The 22480-nt window shown below is 35.1% G+C and overlaps 1 protein-coding gene across 22 annotated transcripts in view; it reads right to left on the bottom strand.

Moving 5' to 3' along the window:
- ADGRL3 (adhesion G protein-coupled receptor L3) overlaps nt 1-22480 on the bottom strand; it is an 859466-nt gene that overhangs the window by 313776 nt on the left and 523210 nt on the right. For all 22 annotated transcript variants that reach the window (XM_060299415.1, XM_060299418.1, XM_060299419.1 and 19 more), the window contains one exon: nt 9950-10750. In XM_060299415.1, the coding sequence (XP_060155398.1) occupies nt 9950-10750 (801 nt within the window). The remainder of the gene's footprint in view (nt 1-9949; nt 10751-22480) is intronic.

Here is a 22480-nt window from a genome sequence, read left to right as displayed (position 1 = left end):
CTTATCATTTCATGGTACCAGTACTTAACTTAGTATATTTCTTTCTAAGGAATAATTGATCAAATAATGCTTCCTTCTACCTTCAACACTGACCAGGGCTTTTAATATCTCTGTGCCAGTGAAGATAGATGTCACATTCATGTCTCCTATTTCAGCTGCTTATTAGTCACTTGGGCAACCACACACAAAGCTTGCTCTCTATGCACACATGTAAGAAAGTTTCTCCAGTGAGCAAACCTAGAAGTGGATTTGCTAGTATATAAGATATGCCAATCATGTAGACATGGGCTCTACTAAATATTGCCAAGTTTCTCTCAAAAGTGGTTAACACAATTTATATTTCAGCCAGCAAGGTATAAATATTCCATACTTTGTCTTTAATTTTATCTTTAACCACTTGAGGTTATTTCTTAAATCAATCTTGGAAAATAACATTTTTAAATGCATGCTCTTTCATCACCTTCCCTTTGAAGAAAGGGAACTCATTCATTTCTTGTCCATTTATTTTTAGGAAAAAAAATTATTTCCCTCATTCTTGGCCTAACTCCTTTCTTTTCCTTCGTTTTACTTTTTCCCTATTTTTCTAATCTTGCTCATGGAGAGTAACCATAATAGTATTTCTAGCAAAACATCTGGATTAAGAAAATGGAAATAAGTAGAAATAAATCTAACAAAGAGCCAGGCCCCAAAGCTCTAAAGTCTTTTATTTTTTTTAACATCTTTATTGGAGTATAATTGCTTTACAATGGTGTGTTAGTTTCTGCTGTATAACAAACTGAATCAGTTATACATATACATAAATCCCCATATCCCCTCCCTCTTGCGTCTCCCTCCCTCCCTATCCCACCCGTCTAGGTGGTCACAAAGCACGGAGCTGATCTCCCTGTGCTATGTGGCTTCTTCCCATTAGCTATCAATCTTACATTTAGTAGTGTATATGTGTCCATGCCACTCTCTCACTTTGTCCCAGCTTACCCTTCCCCCTCTCCGTGTCCTCAAGTCCATGCTCTACGTCTGCATCTTTATTCCTGTCCTGACCCTAGGTTATTCAACCTATTTTTTTTTTTTTAGATTCCATACACATCTGTTAGCCTACGGTCTTTTAAATTGCTCAGAATTTCCACAAAAGTTTCTAAGTCTTCTAATCCTCCAATAATTCAATCTGTTTCTTCAAGCATTTCTAGGAACAGAAACACACACACACACACACCCCCACATCAAATCTATGCACCATTATATCATATTCTATTGTATGTTTGTGTGTATTATAATTTTTTCCCCTGTAAATATAAACTGTTTCAGCTTCATGACTTAAACAAACCTGGGCTTCTTTGAAACCCACATCTACATTTATCAACTGGGTTTCTCTGGACAGATGATTTTACATTTCTGAGTCTTATTTTCCACATTTGTACTTCACAGCATTTTTTTTAAGCATTAAGGCATGTGTGTGAAACCCAGTACAATTTGGAGGGGATGTCAGGTGCTTTGTGTGTGTGTGTGTGTGTGTGTGTCTGTGTGTGTGAAAACGGAAGTGATCTGGAACCATCTCTTCAGTTCTCCAAAGTCCTCTCCAGAAACACCTGTAGCTCCTACATCCTACACCATCCTCCTGACAAGACCACTGGACCTCTACTTTACTAGAGCAGGTCTTGGCCGGGGATGGGGGAGGGGAGTACACAGCAAAGCAGTGGAGACTGCTCTCTCTCAGTCTTCAGCCAAATGAGACCAGAGACCCAGGTGAGGAAGGCCTGCCCGTCTGCCAGCCACCCTGTTGTAATATGTTGATACTGTTTCATACACTGATACTGTTTGCCAAGCATTGGAGCGAGGCACATGCCAAGGAGGGCCCTCCACCCCACTGCCCAGATGGCCAGATGCAGGGCAGAGTGCAGTAGGTGCTTTGTAACACTAGCTGCTGTTCGCTTGTTCTTATTCTAAATGAGTTTGATGTGGCCTTGCTACTTTGCATTTGCTACTTCATTTTACCTGCTTTACTTATATTCTACCACCTGTACATTGCCTTCCTGCTTTTCCCTTGCTCCTTAGCTATGGCACCTGTATTCTTTATAATTACTGATTGGAGGCAACATGACATAGCAGAAAGTCAGACTAACATTCTAACTGTAACTCTGGACTATGTATGTGACATTTGAGTTATTTACCGTCTCAGATCCTAAATTTCTTTATCTGGAAATGAGAATAATGTTTTCTTTGCATGATTTTTATTAGGATTAAATTTGGTAATCTATATAAAAGGCCAGAAAAGAAAGCACTCGACAAACAGTAGCTAATAAGTACTACTATTTTCTGACACCCCTCCCCCTTTCTCCTTCTGTTTCTTCTATTTGTCTTCACTATTCTGTAAACTCGATGAGGGCAGGGCCAATGCCTGCCCTGTTCACAGTTGTAACCACAGAGTATAGCACAGTGATTGGCCTCAGCTACCTAAAGTAGCTGAGTAATGAAAGGAAGTAAGGAAGGGAGAAAGAAGAGAGAAAGAGAGGAAGAAAGACCTATCAATCATTGGACTTCTGACTTAAGCCCAGTCTAGCTCCCTGCTTCTGCTTTCTGCAGCAGGTTTGATGTTGTGCCTGAATTTCACTTTTCACCTTTGACCTTATCTTAGTATTTCCAATTCCACTTTCAAGCTTCTTCTCCACAAACAGGTTGAAGGATTTATTTTTCTGTATCAAAATAAAGAATGAATTTTCAGAACCCCCTTCCCGACTATTATCACTGTTTGTCTCAGATTGCTCTCAGTGGGCTTCTCTATAAAATATAAAAGTCTCTTTTTTTTGTTTAATATGTAAATATGTATACTATACAGCAAAATTATCATAGATTTTGAAATTTTGTTTTCACTAACTTAAAAAGTTTATGATTTTATATTTTTACTGAACGAAGTGTTTTTAAGTGCCATTTTCTCTCAAAAGCAAGTTTCTTCAAAAACATTTCTTATTTAAAAAATTAGCATAAGAGGGCTTCCCTGGTGGCGCAGTGATTGAGAGTCCGCCTGCCGATGCAGGGGACACGGGTTCGTGCCCCGGTCTGGGAAGATCCCACGTGCCGCGGAGCGGCTGGGCCCGTGAGCCATGGCCGCTGAGCCTGCGCGTCTGGAGCCTGTGCTCCGCAACGGGAGAGACCACAACAGTGAGAGGCCCGCGTACCGCAAAAAAAAAAAAAAAAAAAAAAACCCACAAAAAGTTAGCATAAGAGATAATTCTAAGTTATGAAATCAACAAATACCTAACTTCACTTGCATTTGTATATTTTTGGTAGAATTGTTTTTTCTAACATTAGTTTTAAAAATCCAGATTTTAAGGCTAAAATATTTCAGTCACATGACACTTCAAAGAGAAAGTCCTAGATAATTTTAATTTGTATTTTCATTGGGGTAAGTGGATGCATAGAGTTTGGCTATGAATTTGTACTACTGAAGGGAATGAAGAGAAACAGGCAAATTCTTATTAAGCAAACAAAAAAGATATCCATTTGTTTTCAGGGAAATCTGACATGTCTCATCCCATAAAATTATACAACATGGTAAATTATACCTGTAATTTAGGTATCTTAAATTTTTGGTCATTAATCATTATTATCTGAGAATTTAGCCCTGTGGTGGAAAGTAGTTATTAAGAGGGAAATACTCTTCTGCTTAAATTCATATTTTTGCTTGGCAACCCTATTCTAAGGTATTTGTTCATTGTCTAAAATTTAAAAAAAAAAAAAACAGAGAAATAAAGCAAATGTCAGACTTTGGTATATAATAAAGTTAATTCTCAGTTATTTATGTCAATATGGATAGAAGCAGAGTATTCTAAAGTGGAACCCCTCGATAACCAGAAATCCCATGATAATCACTATTGCCAACCCTGACAAGATGGGCTAATAATGAGCAGCCAAACTATTTCAGTTCCACCTGCCTGCCCTCTGGTGGATGTGCTAATGAGCAGTGAAATGGCTACAGCAAAGACAGCTGGTGTGAGTGGGAAGCTTATTCACAAGTCATCTTTTATGACTATGAGCTACATGTAGAAATAATCATGATTATTGTCCTAATAATTATACATTTATCAGGGACATCACTCTGTAGGAAAAAAAATTAATAAGTTAGTAACATTTGTGAACCTTGCAGCTTGTCTCCTTTATTAGGAGGGTCACCTAGATGTGGGATGAATGGCTAACACTGGGCTCAGCTGTACAAAGCCAGGTCCAGCTAGCTGTGCTTTGTACAGGCCTGTGATGTTGATATTCAGAGCCCGAAAAGCAGAAGGTGTTGTTCTAGGAAAGGTTAACCTTCAATTATGAAGAAGAAAAATACAAGACATGTAAAAACAAACGTAAGAGAATTCAGCTGATGTTAAGTGGCAATGGAATAGCTATTGCAAATTTTGCAAGTTTTGGCTGTGCTCCCTGAAACATCACCAGCAGCAATGCCCTTCAGGCAGCAGCTGTCACTACAGGCAATGAAGAAGCATTGGAGAGAAAAAGAGGGGGCTCCTCTGCAGACAGGCAAACAGATGATGCATAAAAATACAGACCTGGATGAAATTAGCAACAAGTAGCTATTTTTTCTTTTTGTAAAGTTCACTCAGCTACTAAGATAGATGTAAATTAAACTTTAGAGACAATGTGGCATCTCAAGTAGAACTGTGAAGCAATCCTAACCCATACACTGAGGACAAGTTTGATTTAAAATCCCACTACTCTCAGGCTCTATTTTGTGACTAGGGTGCAACATATTTAACTAAATCGTTCAGGAAGCAGATTCAGCTACTTATTAAACACGTGACAGTTTCAAAATGTTCAAGATTCTCTGCCCAGCACTCACATTACTCAGCTGTCAAAGTAAAGGGCTCAGATATATGATGTGAAAATTACATTTTAACGAGGTGTCATGTGTGTTTAAAGTTCTTATTCATCACTACATAGCCACAGCTTTTACTGGAGACACAGATGCACTTAATTAGCATATTATAAGGACAGAAGGTTCACCTTATCTGCATTGTTAAACTGTTATGTGTAGGCTTTTTGTTGTGGTTTTAGAGTCTACTATCTTCAGCATATACAAGAATGATTACATTTACATAAACTCAAATGGCTTTCAAGAAAATGTGGATTGTATTTGGGAAGCAGAAGAGTAGGCACTAGACAGTAGCTACATGTCCTTATCATTTGTGGTTCATACTGACTGCTTGATGTGTTTCACTAAACCTCAACCAACAGATTTTTAGATCTGTTAGACACAATAAATTCAGAAAAATTTTGGCTCTGGGCTTCTCTGTCTATTCTTATCATCAACCTGAGCCTACTTCTTCTTCCTTCAGTAGGAAATAGTGGAAAATATTTGTATATTTGACAAGGAATGTTTGGATTATTCAGTGGACACTTTAGAAACAAAATGGAAGAGTCAAAGAAAATACCTCACATCTCCTATTTTATCAATGAATAATGAACTCAGCACAAGGTGCTTTAGCAGAAAGAACTCAAGAGTGAAAGTCATTCAACACCAGTTAACTAAAGGCAAGTAAAGCAACTATTTAATTCCCTCACACCGGATATATCAGGATATCAGGTAGAATTTTAGCATTATGATGCTGACATAAGAATCACTCAAATAACTTGTGAAATAGCTAAGTATTGTTTGGAGGTTTTTAATGTGTATCTTACAAAAGATAGCCAATTGGAGGCAATGATGAATGTATAGTTTTATCGTATTTTATAGGACAGGAAAAAGGCTCAGTTAAAAGTACATTTGAGGGCTTCCCTGGTGGCGCAGTGGTTGAGAGTCTGCCTGCCGATGCAGGGGACACGGGTTCGTGCCCCGGTCCGGGAAGATCCCACATGCCGCGGAGCGGCTGGGCCTGTGAGCCATGGCCGCTGAGCCTGTGCATCTGGAGCCTGTGCTCTGCAACGGGAGAGGCCACAGCAGTGAGAGGCCCGCGCACCGCAAAAAAAAATAATAAATAAAAGTACATTTAAGAAAAATTCTAGATTTGCTAGTTCTCTGCTCAGAAAAAAAAAAATAGCACTTTCATATTTACTTTATCCTCAGGTGCTAATGCTTACAGGCATTTTTGATATTGGTGTCCAAAACCAAATCAATCACCTGTTCTGCACACAAAATGTATTTTCAAAGGAACACACTTATTCACTTGAATACACTTTCTATTTTCTCTAAGTTGAAAAAATTCCTGTAATTCATTAACCGAAAAATTTGAGAATAGGTTCCGAAAATAAAATTCATTGAACAGTTGTTCATTTTCTTTCCCATTGTAAATACTGACTAATTTCTCTAATTACTTCTTCTGGAAGAAAGTGCATTAGGTGTTAAAGTGCTTTGGCACTTTTTAACAGACCTAATTTCCTTTAGATTACCAAGTATCGCTACAATCTGAGTGAAGAGAAGAAGTAGGTGTGGGTGGTGTGTGGGGAATAAATGGGGTGACATAACACTTCCAGATCATAGGATTGCATGGTAAACTGTGAAGAGGACTACCTGAGAAGCATACATGTAATCTTAATAAAACAAATGTTAGGACTAATACTCCCATTCCCATAATATGCTGAAAAAGAAGGTTTCATATATATATATATATATATATATATATATATATATATAAAATTCATTTATTTATTTCTTAAATTATTCAACAAATCTTGACACAGTATGATTTCACCATTGAAAAATAGAGGCAATTGTTTGGAGTGCAGATCTATGGTAATTATCTAATCATGAGAACTACAAATTAGATTTGCATCTGCAGAGTGTCTGACACATGGGGATACTGAGATCACTTCTGTCAAGTGAATGCGTCCAGACACATAGCTTCAGTAGGCATACTTTCCACTACTAGTGTCATGGAAGGGAGCATGAATCTCAAGTTGGGCTGAATTTTAATAGCTGAGTAATTTTTAAATAAATTATATGAGCTGTAGTGCCTTAAGCCCCTCAATCAGATGATATGGATAATAATGGTCCTTGTAGGGTTGGCATGTAGATTTTATGTTAATTTTGCTATGCCTATTACATATATCATAACAATAATCTTCCGAGATAGGTATTTTTTTTTTTCCATTTTATAGTTGAGGAAACTAAGACCAAGAGGCTCAGTAGCCTGCCTATAGTCAAACAAGCACCTGAGGCAGAATTAAAACACAAGTCCTTCAGGCTCCCAGATCCATGTTCAGAAGCAGTATGCCACCTCCATGGATGCTTCACCTGAGGATTTTTACACATCTCAGAGAACATATTTGTCTCAACTTCCAACACCCAGATCTTTTAATTTACAGAAGAGTAATATTCAGTAGAAGTAAAACACAGATACCCCATTACATAAAAACTTCAGAAGTGTGACTTTTCAATGATTAGAGCTCAGCTGAAATCAGAGCAAAAATACTCAGCTTGCTTCCAACAGATGGCAACAGAAAATATACTGTAGATCTATGGACTTAGAATTAGTCAGAATTAGTCTTTTTGACCCTAACGCATTTATAGTTAAGTTGGTTTCCATACATAGACACATAAGCAGATCCGTAATAAGAATTCATTAAAGGAAATTTCTTTGAAAAATGTCAGTGTAATTTATACTAAAGAAAAACACTCAGTTGAAACTTTGTGTAGAATAAGGTGAACAGCCTCCATTAATGCTAACTGAAATTCTCATATTCATGCATAAAATGTACACTTATTATTATTCTACACTTATTCTTTCTACCTCTAAACTGTTAAGTCCACACCAAAGTGCTAGCTTTTTAATTTGAGCATTCATGCATGAAAATTGATAATTTTTCTTGTGATTATATATACAAATTTAATACAGCTGAAATCTCACTCTTTGCAAAACATGAGAGCTTCACTGTCATTTAAAAAGAGTGAAAACTGAATCTCCTGGCTTAAGTTAGGAATTTGTTTCAGAAGCTGAACTTTATCATTTCTCAGTGTTTGTCACTTTAAAAACATGCTTTTAACAAATAGGAGCACTAGTACAAGTGGGCAAGATGGCTGATAATTTAACTCCCATAATCAAACAAACAAATTAAATGAGTGGTATAATTTTCCTATGTCCACGATTACAATGACATCATATATATGGATACACACATAATTTTATTAATGTACATTAGAAATATTTTTTGGCAAGTCTCTAAATACATGAGGCTATGGTATCATCTTTTTCTTTAAGGATAATTTATAAACACTAAGCTAAGAATTTGCCTCAGTCCATCAAATCAAAACCTGGAATGTTAATTAATTTTAACCTATCTATTATTCTAAACAAAAATAATGCATGATCTTTCCAATAAATAAAATGAATATATGTTACTGCTCCTTATTCACGAACATTAAAAGATGGTGAGTTATTATATATTATTTCTTTGGAGGCAATTAGAAATTACTCCAGTTACAATTAAAAGTCAAAAAAGGCTAAGAACCACTCGTCAAGAGTTTTCACTGCCAAAATATGAATTTTGGTTTAAGAACATCACAGATCTGAAAGAACTGTCTTCCCAGAATATTCCAGATGATTTGCTTAGGTTTTTAATTGAAGGATGTGTTGGATTGAGAAACCTTACCTGTACAGAGGTTAGCCAGGTCTACGAGATTTTTGAGAACTTAGTAAGGAGAAGTTGCTTTTGCTGCTGTTGTATATTAGGCTTCTCCTTCCACACAAAGCAATTCAACATAATATCAGCATTGCTGGCCATGGAAAGAATTGCTGTCACTCTTACAGGGATTAGAGAAAATGCCACCCAATTTGACATTCTATCACAGTGAGAAGTGGAAAGGCATTCATTCATTCATCCATTCATTCATTCAACAAAGAATTATTGAGCCTTTATTTTCTATATGTCATATATGACACTAGCGTCTAAGAAGGCAGAAATAATGGTCAGATGAAAAATAATAAAAAGATGGGTAAGGCAAGATTACTGGCTCTATGGCACTTAGAATCTAATTGTATAAGAAGATATGTATATAGTGAAGAAAGTTAGTAAGCAGAATGACATGCTAGTAAAAGCAAGGTAAAAGCAATGCAGAAAATAAGAAATATTAACATGTAAGCACTAGAAGAAAAAAATTAAACTATGAATTGCTACGTTACTATCAAAATTCGGACACCTATATCTTACTTTTCCATTATACTTTATCAGGAGGAACAATATTATTGCTAGTTAAAATAATTTAACTTCTAGACTAAGATAATTCTGCTCATTTGTGCAAATAGAAATGTAAAAGATAAAGCAATTTATGACTGTCTTTAAATAATATTAAAAGTAAACAGTATGTCCTAGAGAGGAAAAATACAATTTTAAAGAATGGGAATTAAAGCTTGTCTCCTTTTTTTCAAAGCTGAGTTTTGCACTGCTGTTTCTTATAAAATTGAGATCTATTTTTTTGTCTGTATCAGTTATGAACATTTTTCTGTATGTATTAATTAGATACACTCAGACATATGTACAGTCAAACTGACAATATTCCCAGTAGGGGTGGTCATATATGATGCTCTTGGTGAGTTGAATATATTGGTGCAGGCCTCCTGAAGAATTATATCAAGCCAACCCTTTGACATTTTCCAAGTAGAGAGCACTTCGCAGGGCATGTCACAATTAATTAGACGGGATGGCATTCTATTTTTGCAAAGGTTTTGTGTACTCACTACACAAAGAACTAACTAGCTGATAATGAAAATGCCCTTCAAATAAGGGCTGAAGGTTGGAGACTAGCTGCACAGAGGAGGAAGAGTCAGTTTCTTATGCCTATATTTTTTTAAAGTTGAAAGTGATTAACAGCAACAATTTTTTTAGCTGAAAAGACAATGAATAACTTTCAATACACAGGCCAGAAGACCACAAAAGGATGTCTAATCAAAATATACAATCAACTTACTAAGAGCAAGTTGTAAATATTGCCCCTTAAAGTACCATCAAAAGTCAAACTTACCTGATCTACTATCCAGAGGTCCAAAATCCAAAGAATATTTCACGACGTGATAGTTATTCCATACATAAAGAAGGTTGTCCCTGGGATTGTAATCCACAGCTGCTATGTACTGGTATGAATTGGGAAAGGGTACATCCACCAAACTATCCTTACTTTGGTCGGTGTTGTAAATGTAGTCAATCTTATTCCCTGTGGCCTCATTGTCATCATCCTCATATACAGATTTGACCACATACAGAATCCCACATATCATAAATGCGTTGGAAGCTGACCTTTTATCATATGCAGTATCCCATGTCCCTTCAATCCGCAGGGTGTAAGGGTTCAACTGACTAATGACAATTTTACCATTGTTTTGTTCTGTTGCATAGATTACCCATAGCCCATTCTCATCCACTGCCAGGTCTATGTCAGATTTGCCTCCCCAACGGTAAGGGGAGGTATCATGGTAATTGGCATTTGCTATGATAGCCTCTCCACTCTTTATCCTAGTCCGCAAATCAAACTTTACTATGTTCCTGGTGCGCTCTTTATTGAAGAACAAAGCTCCGTCATACACTACAAATCCTGTGCCATCCACCCTGTGAGGGAGCTTGTAGGTTGTAGTTGGCCTTCCAGCAATGAAGTCATCCTTGGATGAGTACTCAGTCAGGGTATCAGTTCTGTAGGGGGTCCAGGGCATATAATAAATCTTGTCAGAAGCCTGCAGAGGGTCTTTGCACCATGCCCCAGATTGGTGGTCGGACTCAAACAAATGTTCACTCTGGTATACTCCTTTTAGTAGTCCAGGACAAAGAAAAACTGTTGGAAGGGAAAGAGTCAAAATAATAAATGTATTAATTTTAATATTTTGTCATATATTCTTATTTTTCACCAAATGGAATTCAACTCTAACAAGAAATACCCACCACCACTTAATTATTTTGCTGTATTCTTCTGAGAACATAAAGTAGTTGTCCACATTAATTTTGACATTTGTTCATAATCATTTTGATTTCATTTGCTGAAAAACTTTGGCCTTTTAAAGAGTGGCTGTGCTTTCCTTTGCTCTTTACCTTTGCAAGTGTCTTACAATAATTTTGGATATGCTACATATATAATTGTGACTTATGTCTATGTATTCTATAGACATATAACAAATATAAATTTTTATATGTGATGGTTTTATATATATTAATCGGAATTTTTAAAGATATTGTTTTCATTCTGATGCTATGAACTATTCTATACTTATTAAGAAGCATATGGAAATACAATAGTAATTAAAATATAATAATAAGGGAAAAGAAAAGCCCTGTAATACAGGCCACTGAGCCTTCTAGGTAAAAAGCTCTTAAAGCTGCTATAGCACACACAGAGCATGCAACCCACACAATTAAAAATGAGTGATGGATGGATACTGGAAGGAAAAAGAGAAAGGAAGAAAAAGAAAGGAAAGAAGGAATAAGGAAAGAAGAAAAGGTGAAAGGTTACAGAGAAGAACCCAAGATCTAGATTTTAATCAGTTAAAAATGTCCTGTTAAATACAGTAGTATTGGAACTTAAAAACATGTACCTTTTACTGTTACATGAGAAGAACATTAAAAAACAAGATTACTTGCTACAATATTTTGCTGCTCATACTTCAGACTGAAAATGGGCAGGAATTATCTGATTCAGTTGATTTTTAGTATGATTCAGTAGCACATCATATGAGTGGTGGTAAAAAAAAAAAAAAAAAAAAAAAAAAAACTTGGCCGATCCATCTGTAATGAAGGGGCTAAAAAGCAATGTTTCCCAAAGGGAGGTCACTGAAGCACCTGTTTTAAGTGGTTTAGCCACATATGACACAGAAAAAAAACAGGGATCCCTAGCCATCTGTGTTTAAGAAATATCATATGAAACATAATACCAAGATTCTAATAGCTGAGGTACATTAGTGAATCTCCAAGATGGAAGTGGGGAGGGTGAGAAAATTTCACAAACTAATTTGATCATGGAACCCTTTCTACAGAACCTGATGGGGTGTAATGTTCTGCTGAACCTGTTATGGGAAACAGTGCTCCAATATTTTTGCAGAGAAAACACACTGAAAAATAATCATGTAGTCCACTGTTATGTTTGAAATGATTAGAAGTGTATTGGGAGGAGAAATTAGGAAATCACAAGAAATTTGGATGTTGACCCATATTTTAATGATTAAAGTATTATTCTCTTGGTATTAGTGATTAGCTCTTTAACAACAACTATAAACCTACATCCAATGGAAAATAATCTAAGATGAAACTCAGCTAGGGTTTACAGATTATTAAAAAGGAAAGTACATTATTAAAATGCCCAAAGTTTTAATTTTGGAAAAATGAAAAGTTTAGGGGAAAAGTTAACTATCAAAATCTTCCATAGCAAGGATAGAGGGCCATCATCAAATTATACTCGATAATAAAATTGATTATTAGAAGAATTTCTCAGGATTCTAATATGATGTCTATAATTATAAACGATTGGTAGGTATTATTGTCAAAATTGTATATAAACTTTATGCTAGTTAATAATCAGCCCTTGGTTACTAAAGCAATTTATTTTAAGGTATTTTAGAAAACCACCTCCCCTTTTCCCCTAATAGTTAAAAATTAAAGGAACAGGGGAACCACACCAGAGCTATGGAAAATTATCTAGTATAGAAATAAAAACAAATCTAAAGCAGCTACTATCCAAAACCATCTACCGTTTTTCTAACTGCTTAAATAAAGAGGAATAGAATGCACGGTTGAAAATTTTACACTATTAAACTGTTTTAGGATTAAAAAAATCAAACCAGCACTGGTCAGTACAACAGACTAAAGTGAAGTTGAGCAGCAGAAGTAGTAAATAAATTTTCATAAAATAGATAAGAATTAATAACAAAATTATTTTAACTAGATGTTAAACTGTTAAATAACTTAGCCTATAAATAGTATATAATTTATGAAAGGTATTTAATTACCTTTTTGTTCCACTTCTATTGGAGAGAGAGAAGTAAAGAGAGAGAGGAGAAAAGAGAATAGATTAATGGTACGATATTGGCCAAGCACTTTTTATTCACCTCTTCCAAACTGAAAGTAAATAATTTATTTCACTCATACTTGCTTTATTGAACATTATGTTTTTTTAAAAAACCCATTCCTCTATAAAATTATTTTTAAGAAACAATCACATTATAAGCTTAAAAATACAGTACAAACTTGGAAAAAATAAGGCAAAAGTTAATCAAGCTAAGACTGAATAAACATACCATTCCAAATTATAGACATAGGGAATACAATATTCATAATAATAACACAAATATTTTCCATGTGAAAGACAGGTTGGTAACTATACATAGAAAGCTTTCAGATAGCTGGGATAGTCTCATTTATTAAATATTATAGTTTATATCACTATTTAACATAATAGTCTTGCTTTTTACCCATCTCAAAAATTGATGTCTTCAGAAGAAACTACTCTGTAATTCATTTCCTAAGGTTTAATATTTTCTATAAGTTGTCAGTATTATGAGAAATGTACTTCATGGGGTGACACATTAACAGGGAATGATCTCATTCTGAATAAACATATTTAGAATCTTTATTGAAGAAAGTTCTATTCCTCACACTCAACAATATTTTATATTATTGTGGAAAAATACCGTCTTTCAGAAAAATCTGTATCTGAAGGTTGATATAAATAATAAGCCACCTGCCCTGGGCTTTTCTGAAATTCCTAAGTGAGCCTTTCAATGAACTCTTAAAAGAATAAATTGGTATCCTCAAACACGTTATGGTTATGTATCTTTCAAATTAGATTCCATTATTATTTTAAGATATTGACTAATACAAGTCAGGGAAAATTCAGGGAAATTATAACATATTCATGAAACTCATCAAGCAGCATCTTCTTTATCTTATAAACATTTGTCTCATTGGAGACAATTTGCCTAGATCACAACAAGAAAAAAAAAAAAAAGAATCAGTGGGAAAAAAGAGTCAGGAAAGAATGGGTTCATAATACAAACTTTGAAAAAAAATCACAGATTTCAAGTGATACAAATCTAAGATAATTTCAGTGGAAGGGATAAATTGAGCTACTATGCACAATAAATAAAACTACAGGAAATTTTTAAAACAAGGGAGAAATACCATTTTGGATAGTTACTTTTAGGTGAGATTTTTGTGCATTGACCTAAGCTCATGTCTTCAATTGTTGGCAAAATCACACTCATTTCTTTCCATTGACTTTTTTTGAAAGCTCAGTATCACACGTGTTAGAAGACAAAAATGGAATATATGAAAAGTTATGCTTAGGAAGTTGTAAATGGGGTTCTCTTTTTAAGATTCCTTATCTCATTAATTTACAAATCTTATTTTTAGCAATATTTCTAGGACTCTTAAGAGCTCTATGATACTTATACTGTTAAAATTTATCATCATCCTCAATTATGGATCTTTATCAAGTAACTGTAGTGTTCACTGGACTGTATGCCTCATTATAGGTCAGTTAAAAGCTTTACCTAAGAGATGCACTTCATGCTATGGCTAGATTACTAACAAACCTGAGTTCAGACTGACAACTAGAAGAACCATAACTAAGCACCTTAAAAATTATTTAATCAAAGAGCTTCAAGATGGCGGAAGAGGAAGACGTGGAGATCACAGGACATATTTAGAGTGATGAAAGGGAAAAACCTACAACCAAGATTACTCTACCCAGCAAGGATCTCATTCACATTCCACAAAGAAACTAAAACATTTACAAAGCAAAAGCTAAGACAATTCAGCACCAGCAAACCAGCTTTACAACAAATGCTAAAGGAACTTCTCTAGGCAGGAAACACAAGAGAAGGAAAAGACCTACAATAACAAACCCAAAACAATTAAGAAAATGGTAATAGGAACATACATATAGATAATTACCTTAAGTATAAATGGATTAAATGCTCCAACTAAAAGACACAGACTGGCTGAATGGATATAAAACAAGACCCATACATATGCTGACTACAAGAGACCCAGTTCAGACCTAGGGACACAGACAGACTGAAAGTGAGGAGACGGAAAAAGATATTACATGCCAAAGAAAATCAAAAGAAAGCTGGAGTAGCAATCCTCATATCAGACAACTAGACTTTAAAATAAAGACTATTAGAAGAGACAAAGAAGGACACTCCATAATGATCAAGGGATCAATCCAAGAAGAAGATAAAAAAATAGTAAATATTTATGTTCCCAACATAGGAGCACCCCAGTACATAAGGCAAATATTAACAGCTATAAAAGGGGAAATCAACAGTAACACAATCATAGTAGGGGACTTTAAAACCCCGCTTTCACCAATGGACAGATCATCCAAAATGAAAATAAATAGGAAACACAAGCTTTTAATGATACATTAAACAAGATGGACTTAATTGACATTTATACGACATTCCATCCAAAAGTAACCAATACACTTTCTTCGCAAGTGCTCATGGAACATTCTCCAGGATAGATCATATCTTGGGTAACATATCAAGCCTTGGTAAATTTAATAAAATTGAAATCGTATCAAGTATCTTTTCTGACCACGACATTATGAGACTAGATATCAATTATAGGAAAAAAAATCTGTAAAAAATATAAACACATGGAGGCTAAGCAATTCACTACTTAATAACCAAGATATCACTGAAGAAATCAAAGAGGAAATCAAAATATACCTAGAAACAAATGACAGTGAAAACACAACGACCCAAAACCTATGGGATGCAGCAAAAGCAGGTCTGAGAGGGAAGTTTACATCAATAAAATCCTAACTCAAGAAACAAGAAACATCTCAAATAAACAATCAAATCTTACACCTAAAGAAATTAGAGAACAAAAAAAAAAAAAAAAAACAAAGTTAGCAGTTAGCAGAAGGACAAACATCATAGAGATCAGATCAGAAATAAATGAAAAAGAAATGAAGGAAATGAGAGCAAAGATCAATAAAACTAAAAGCTGGTTCTTTGAGAAGGTAAACAAAATTGATAAACCATTAGCCAGACTCATCAAGAAAAAAAGGGAGAAGACTCAAATCAATAGAGTTAGAAATGAAAAAGGAGAATAACAACTGACACTGCAGAAATACAAAGGATCATGAGAGATTACTACAAGCAACTCTATGCCAATAAAATGGACAACCTGGAAGAAATGGACACATTCTTAGAAATGCACAACCTTCTGAGACTGAACCAGGAAGAAATAGAAAATATACACAGACCAATCACAAGCACTAAAATAGAAACTGTGATTAAAAATCTTCCAACAGACAAAACCCCAGGAGCAGATGGCTTCACAGGTGAATTCTATCAAATATTTAGAGAAGAGCTAACAGCTATCCTTCTCAAACTCTTTCAAAATATAGCAAAGGAAGGAGCACTCCCAAATTCATTCTAAGAGGTCACCATCACCCTGATATCAAAACCAGAGAGAGATGTCACAAAGAAAGAAAACTACAGGTCAATATTACTGATGAACATAGATGCAAATATCCTCAACAAAATACTAGCAAACAGAATCCAAGAGCACATTAAAAGGATCGTACACCATGATCAAATGGGGTTTATCCCAGGAATGCAAGGATTCTTCAGTATATGCAAATCAATCAATGTGATACACCATATTAACAAATTGAAGGAGAAAAACCATACGATCATCTCAATAGATGCAGAAAAAGCTTCTGACAAAATTCAACATCCATTTATGATAAAAACCCTTCAGAAAGTAGACTGAGAGGGAACTTACCTCAACAAAATAAAGGCCGTATATGGCAAACCCACAGCCAACATCATCCTCAATGGTGAAAAATTGAAACCATTTCCTCTAAGATCAGGAACAAACCAGGGTTGCCCAGTCTCACCACTATTATTCAACATAGTTTTGGAAGTTTTAGCCACAGCAATCAGAGAAGAGAAAGAAATAAAACAAATCCAAAACGGAAAAGAAGAAGTAAAGCTGTCACTGTTTGCAGATGACATGATACTATACATAGAGAATCCTAAAGATGCTACCAGAAAACTACTAGAGCTAATCAATGAATTTGCTAAAGTAGCAAGATACAAAATTAATGCACAGAAATCTCTTGCATTCCTATACACTAATGATGAAAAATCTGAAAGTGAAATTAAGAAAACACTCCCATTTACCATTGCAACAAAAAGAATAAAATACCTAGCAATAAAGTTACCTAAGGAGACAATAACCTGTATGCAGAAATCTATAAGACACTGATGAAAGAAATTAAAGATGATACAAATAGATGGAGAGATATACTATGTTCTTGGATTGGAAGAATTAACATTGTGAAAATGACTATACTACTTAAAGCAACCTACAGATTCAATGCAATCTCTATCAAACTACCACTGGCAGTTTTCTCAGAACTAGAACAAAAAATTGCACAATTTGTATGGAAACATAAATCACCCTGAATAGCCAAAGCAATCTTGAGAAAGCAAAAGAGAGCTGGAGGAATCAGCCTCCCTGACTTCAGACTAAACTACAAAGCTATAGTAATCAAGTAAGTATGGTACTGGCACAAAAATAAAAATATAGATTAATTGAACAGGATAGAAAGTCCAGAGTTAAACCCATGCACATATGGTCACCTTATCTTTGATAAAGGAGGTAAGAATATACAATGGAGAAGAGACACCCTCTTCAATAAGTGGTGCTGGGAAAACTGGACAGGTACATCTAAAAGAATGAAATGAGAACACTCCCTAATACCATACACAAAAATAAACTCAAAATGGAATAAAGATCTAATTGTTAGGCCAGACACTATAAAACTCTTAGAGAAAAACATAGGCAAAACACTCTATGACATAAATCACAGCAAGATCCTTTTTGATCCACCTCCTAGAGAAATGGAAATAAAAACAAAAATAAACAATGGGACCTAATGAAACTTAAAATCTTATGCACAGCAAAGGAAACCATAAACAAAACGAAAAGACAACCCTCAAAATGGGAGAAAATATTTGCAAATGAAGCAACTGATAAAGGATTAATCTCCAAAATCTACAAGCAGCTCATGCAGCTCAATATCAAAAAAACAAACAACCCAATCCATAAATGGGCAGCAGACCTAAATAGACATTTCTCCAAAGAAGATATACAGATTGCCAACAAACAAATGAAAGAATGCTTAACATCACTAATCATTAGAGAAATGCAAATCAAAACTACAGTAAGATATCACGTCACACTGGTCAGAATGGCCATCATCAAAAAATCTACAAACAATAAATGCTGGAGAGGGTGTGGAGAAAAGGGAACCCTCTTGCACTGTTGGTGGGAATGTAAATTGATACAGCCACTATGGAGAACAGTATGGAGGTTCCTGAGAAAACTAAAACTAGAACTACCATACGACCCAGCAATCCCACTACTGGGCATATACCCTGAGAAAACCATCATTCAAAACGAGTCATGTACCACAATGTTCATTGAAGCTCTATTTACAATACCAGAACATGGAAGCAACCTATGTGTCCATCGACAAATGAATGGATAATGAAGGTTAGGCACATACATACAATGGAATATTACTCAGCCATAAAAAGAAACGAAATTGAGTTATTTGTAGTGAGGTGGATGGACCTAGATTCTATCATACAGAGTGAAGTAAGTGAGAAAGAGAAAAACAAATACCATATGCTAACACATATATATGGAATCTAAAAAAAAAAGGTTCTGAAGAACCTAGCGGCAGGACAGGAATAAAGACGCAGATGTAGAGAATGGACTTGCGGACACGGGGAGGGGGAAGGGTAAGCTGGGACGAAGTGAGAGAGTGTTATGGATATATGTACACTACCAAATATAAAATAGATAGCTAGTGGTAAGCAGCTGCACACCACCAGGAGATCAGCTCGGTGCTTTGTGACCACCTGGAGGGGTGGGATAGGGAGGGTGGGAGGGAGGGAGACACAAGAGGGTAGAGATATGGGGATATATGTATACGTATAACTGATTCACTTTGTTATAAAGCAGAAACTAACACACCATTGTAAAGCAATTAAATTATACTCCAGTAAAGATGTTAAAAAAATTATTTAATCAAAAGTCAACTGTTAAAAAAGGTAACATAAAAGATTATACTAATGCCCATTAAAATAATGAATTAAATGTGATTTCAAAAGTGCAAAAATTTTTTTAATCAATAGTCTCAAAAGTTTGGACTTGAGGCCCATTTTACAATGAAGTTGGAAGTTCGGAGTGGAATCTTACACTAAAGTTGACATTTTTCAAGCACTAGCCTATAAAGGGATTTCTAGAACTAATTTCATTCCTTGAAATAGCTCTAAATATATATCCTTTGAATTATATATGAAGGTATTTATATTCTACAACATAAAATGTACACTCACACAACTTTAGTCTTATTCCACATAAAATTCTTCAACTTAGATTGCAATTGCCCTAGCTTCTTGGTGATTAGTATTTCTCTCTCCAAGAAATATTTAATGAGGAAGATGGCATATATGGTAAAAAGTATTGATAAGGTATTTATTATAGTCTATAAATACTATTTTACAATTCAATGGACATTTTTATTTTTCCAACAACTTTTACCTCTTTTTTTCTAAATTGTCATTAGGTAAAATTTAACTTTTAATTCTCTGGTCCTGGTCTAATGTGAAGAAATTGGCAGGAACTGTAGCATAAGTAAAGTGTGCCTCTGGTACTGCAGGTGACTCAAAATTAAGATTTATTAGGCAGTTGTACTTCGGAGAAAATTATTATGGTCTTTCCTATGTCGTGACTGGCTGTAGCCCATTCATCATTTATTTGCTAGTTTCAAGACTAAAGTAAAATATCCTATAATTTTAGTTGAAGTAAGTACACACAAATCAAACTCCCATAACAAAAACTGGCAAGGCAAACATGATTCGTCACTGAAAAGCTTAGTAACATTTAGGATTGGCCAGTCATTGCCCATCATCTAATTCTGATGCTAGAAGCTTCCCTCACCTGAAAAAATAAACAAAAAACATGCAAACAAACAAATTGCCTGCATACAGAAAACATGCTTACCACTGTATCCTTCACAAGTTCACAATGCCTGGCACATAATACATACTTGATGAACAGCTATTGAATTAATACAAAATCCACAGAGGTGATTAATTCTGCTTCTCGATATTTTAAGCATGTAGTAAAAAGAAAAACGTGGCAAAAGAGAATCTGGACTTGCTATATAGACTCATACGTGCAATGCATATCTGCATGATGTCTTTCAATATTTTAATGCATGGGGAGGAAAGTAAAATTTATAAGCAGTTTGTTTCTTCAACTCATTAAATGTAAAACCAGAGCAAAAAAAAAAAAAAAAAAAGGCAAAGAGGAAAAAGTATATGAATGGTTCCGAGGGTTATAGTGGCAAGAAAAATTTGTTGCTATAAAACAGCCTGTGACAATCTAAAAACACAAGTGGAAAATACTCCCTTTACTCCTCTCTGTTATGAGATCATAAATAAATGAATTGTATGACAACTCTGCTAGGCCTTCTTTAGGACCTCTTGTCTTTACCCTGGTCCAATATCCTGAATTCCACATTATAGCTGTCGTTGTTCATGTCCAAATTTCCTTGGAACTAGTTTCTCTCCTTTTCTCTCTTCACTTTTAACTCCCAAACTATTTTCATTGTCCATTCAACCTCCATAAATATATTTATGTATTTCCTTAAAGTGATTTCCTTGTTGTCCTTTGTCCTCCTTAACATCTCAAGCTATATCCTGTGGTTAGAGTAAATGACAAATTCAGACTAAGCGTAATTGTATACTGTATAAAAGGAAGAAACAGGGAAAAAAAAGAAGAGTAAATTTTCCCTTCATTCCCCAACAGTTCATAAAATAGTCATGTTATTGTTTAGAAAAATAAGATGTTATTAGTTCTATATTAGCTCTGTCCATATTTGTACCATATGCAATACTTTTGAATTGTGTTCCTTAATTAGAAAAGGTATAGATGAGAGAGCATATGCATGCATTGCCAAGTTTTTTTTAAGTTGTATTGCAAATTACAGAGAAATAAAATTGTTGCACGCCAAAAATTGTTAGAACTAAATTGCTATAACTAAGAACTATGAAATTGTCTCTAATTCTAATGTAGCTTAAAATTTCTTTTCTTTTAAACTGCAAGTCATACAACACATTTTCTATCTATGATTTAAAGGTTCCAAATGAGTAGAATGTTATAATACAATGATGCCTCTGGATCTCTGTAATATATAAATAAAAAGATACTTATGAGTAGCATAGGATAGTAATGAAATATTAAATAATTTATAAACAAATATTTTCATCATTGAAATGTAGTAGTTTTGTTTTTGCTTTTGTTTTTGTTTTTGCGGTACGCAGGCCTCTCACCGCTGTGGCCTCTCCCGTTGCACTCCGGACGCGCAGGCTCAGCGGCCATGGCTCATGGGCCCAGCCGCTTCGCGGCACACGGGATCCTCCCGGACCAGGACACGAACCCGCGTCCCCTGCATCGGTAGGTGGACCCCCCAACCACTGCGCCACCAGGGAAGACCATGTAGTAGTATTTTGAACAGAATTATTTTCTTGGTTACATTTGGCTTAGACTATGAAAATACATTTGGGTACACTTATCACAGGCCAGCTGGGCAGTTAAGGAGATGGCAGAAAGCCAAACTAAGTAAGTAATAAGCAAATCAGTCTTTGATGAAAATTTGCCAGTGCATTACCTACAAACAAAATCATCTATAAGTGGATAACCAAAAGTTCACAGTAATATTTTATATCAGTATAGTACTAAGTAAACAAAATGTTTTCATATGAATCACTTGCTTTAATTCTTTAAACAACACTGTGATATGGTGCTAGTTACTACCATATCAGAGATAAGTCAACTGAAACTCAAAAGGATTTGACCCAGGTCAACACTGGTAGGTGGCAGAGTCCTATCATTTGTCTAATATCATACACTGGTTCTCACAACATGTAAACTCAATGAAACACAGTTTGTTGCATTCTTGCTCTCCGTTTCCTTTCTGTCACCAAATCCAAGCAGGAGTGTACTTTAGAGGAGATAAATAACATAAATGGAAACTCCCTAAGCTCAGGCACTGTGTCTGTTATAAAAACTAACAATAATTAAGTATGTACTACATGCCACATATTGCATATGATACTAATTTAATCATCTCACAACAACATTATGAGGTAGATATTCTCATTATCTTAAGTTTTCAAATGACAAAACAGGCACAAAGATGCATGGATCTTTTGTTAATAAGTAGCAGAGCTGGAATTCAAATCCAAGTTTTGATCTTATTCATCACTGCATCTTCAATGCCCAGCACACAGAAAGAGCTCAATTAATATTTCTTACGCCTCCATGCAATGATGAATTGCGCTGTGGTATTTTCAAAGAAAGGAACTGAATGTCATACTTTTCAGTGCTATCAAGCCTGAGAATGGTGATGCAATCCATATCTCCAGAGAAGATAAAATAATAGAAAAAATGGGTTCCTCATTTCTTGGTCAAGGAA

The sequence above is a fragment of the Globicephala melas genome, chromosome 5 (assembly GCF_963455315.2).
Source record: "Globicephala melas chromosome 5, mGloMel1.2, whole genome shotgun sequence".
In the NCBI taxonomy this organism is placed as follows: domain Eukaryota; kingdom Metazoa; phylum Chordata; class Mammalia; order Artiodactyla; family Delphinidae; genus Globicephala; species Globicephala melas.
This window is presented reverse-complemented; position numbering and strand designations above follow the sequence as displayed.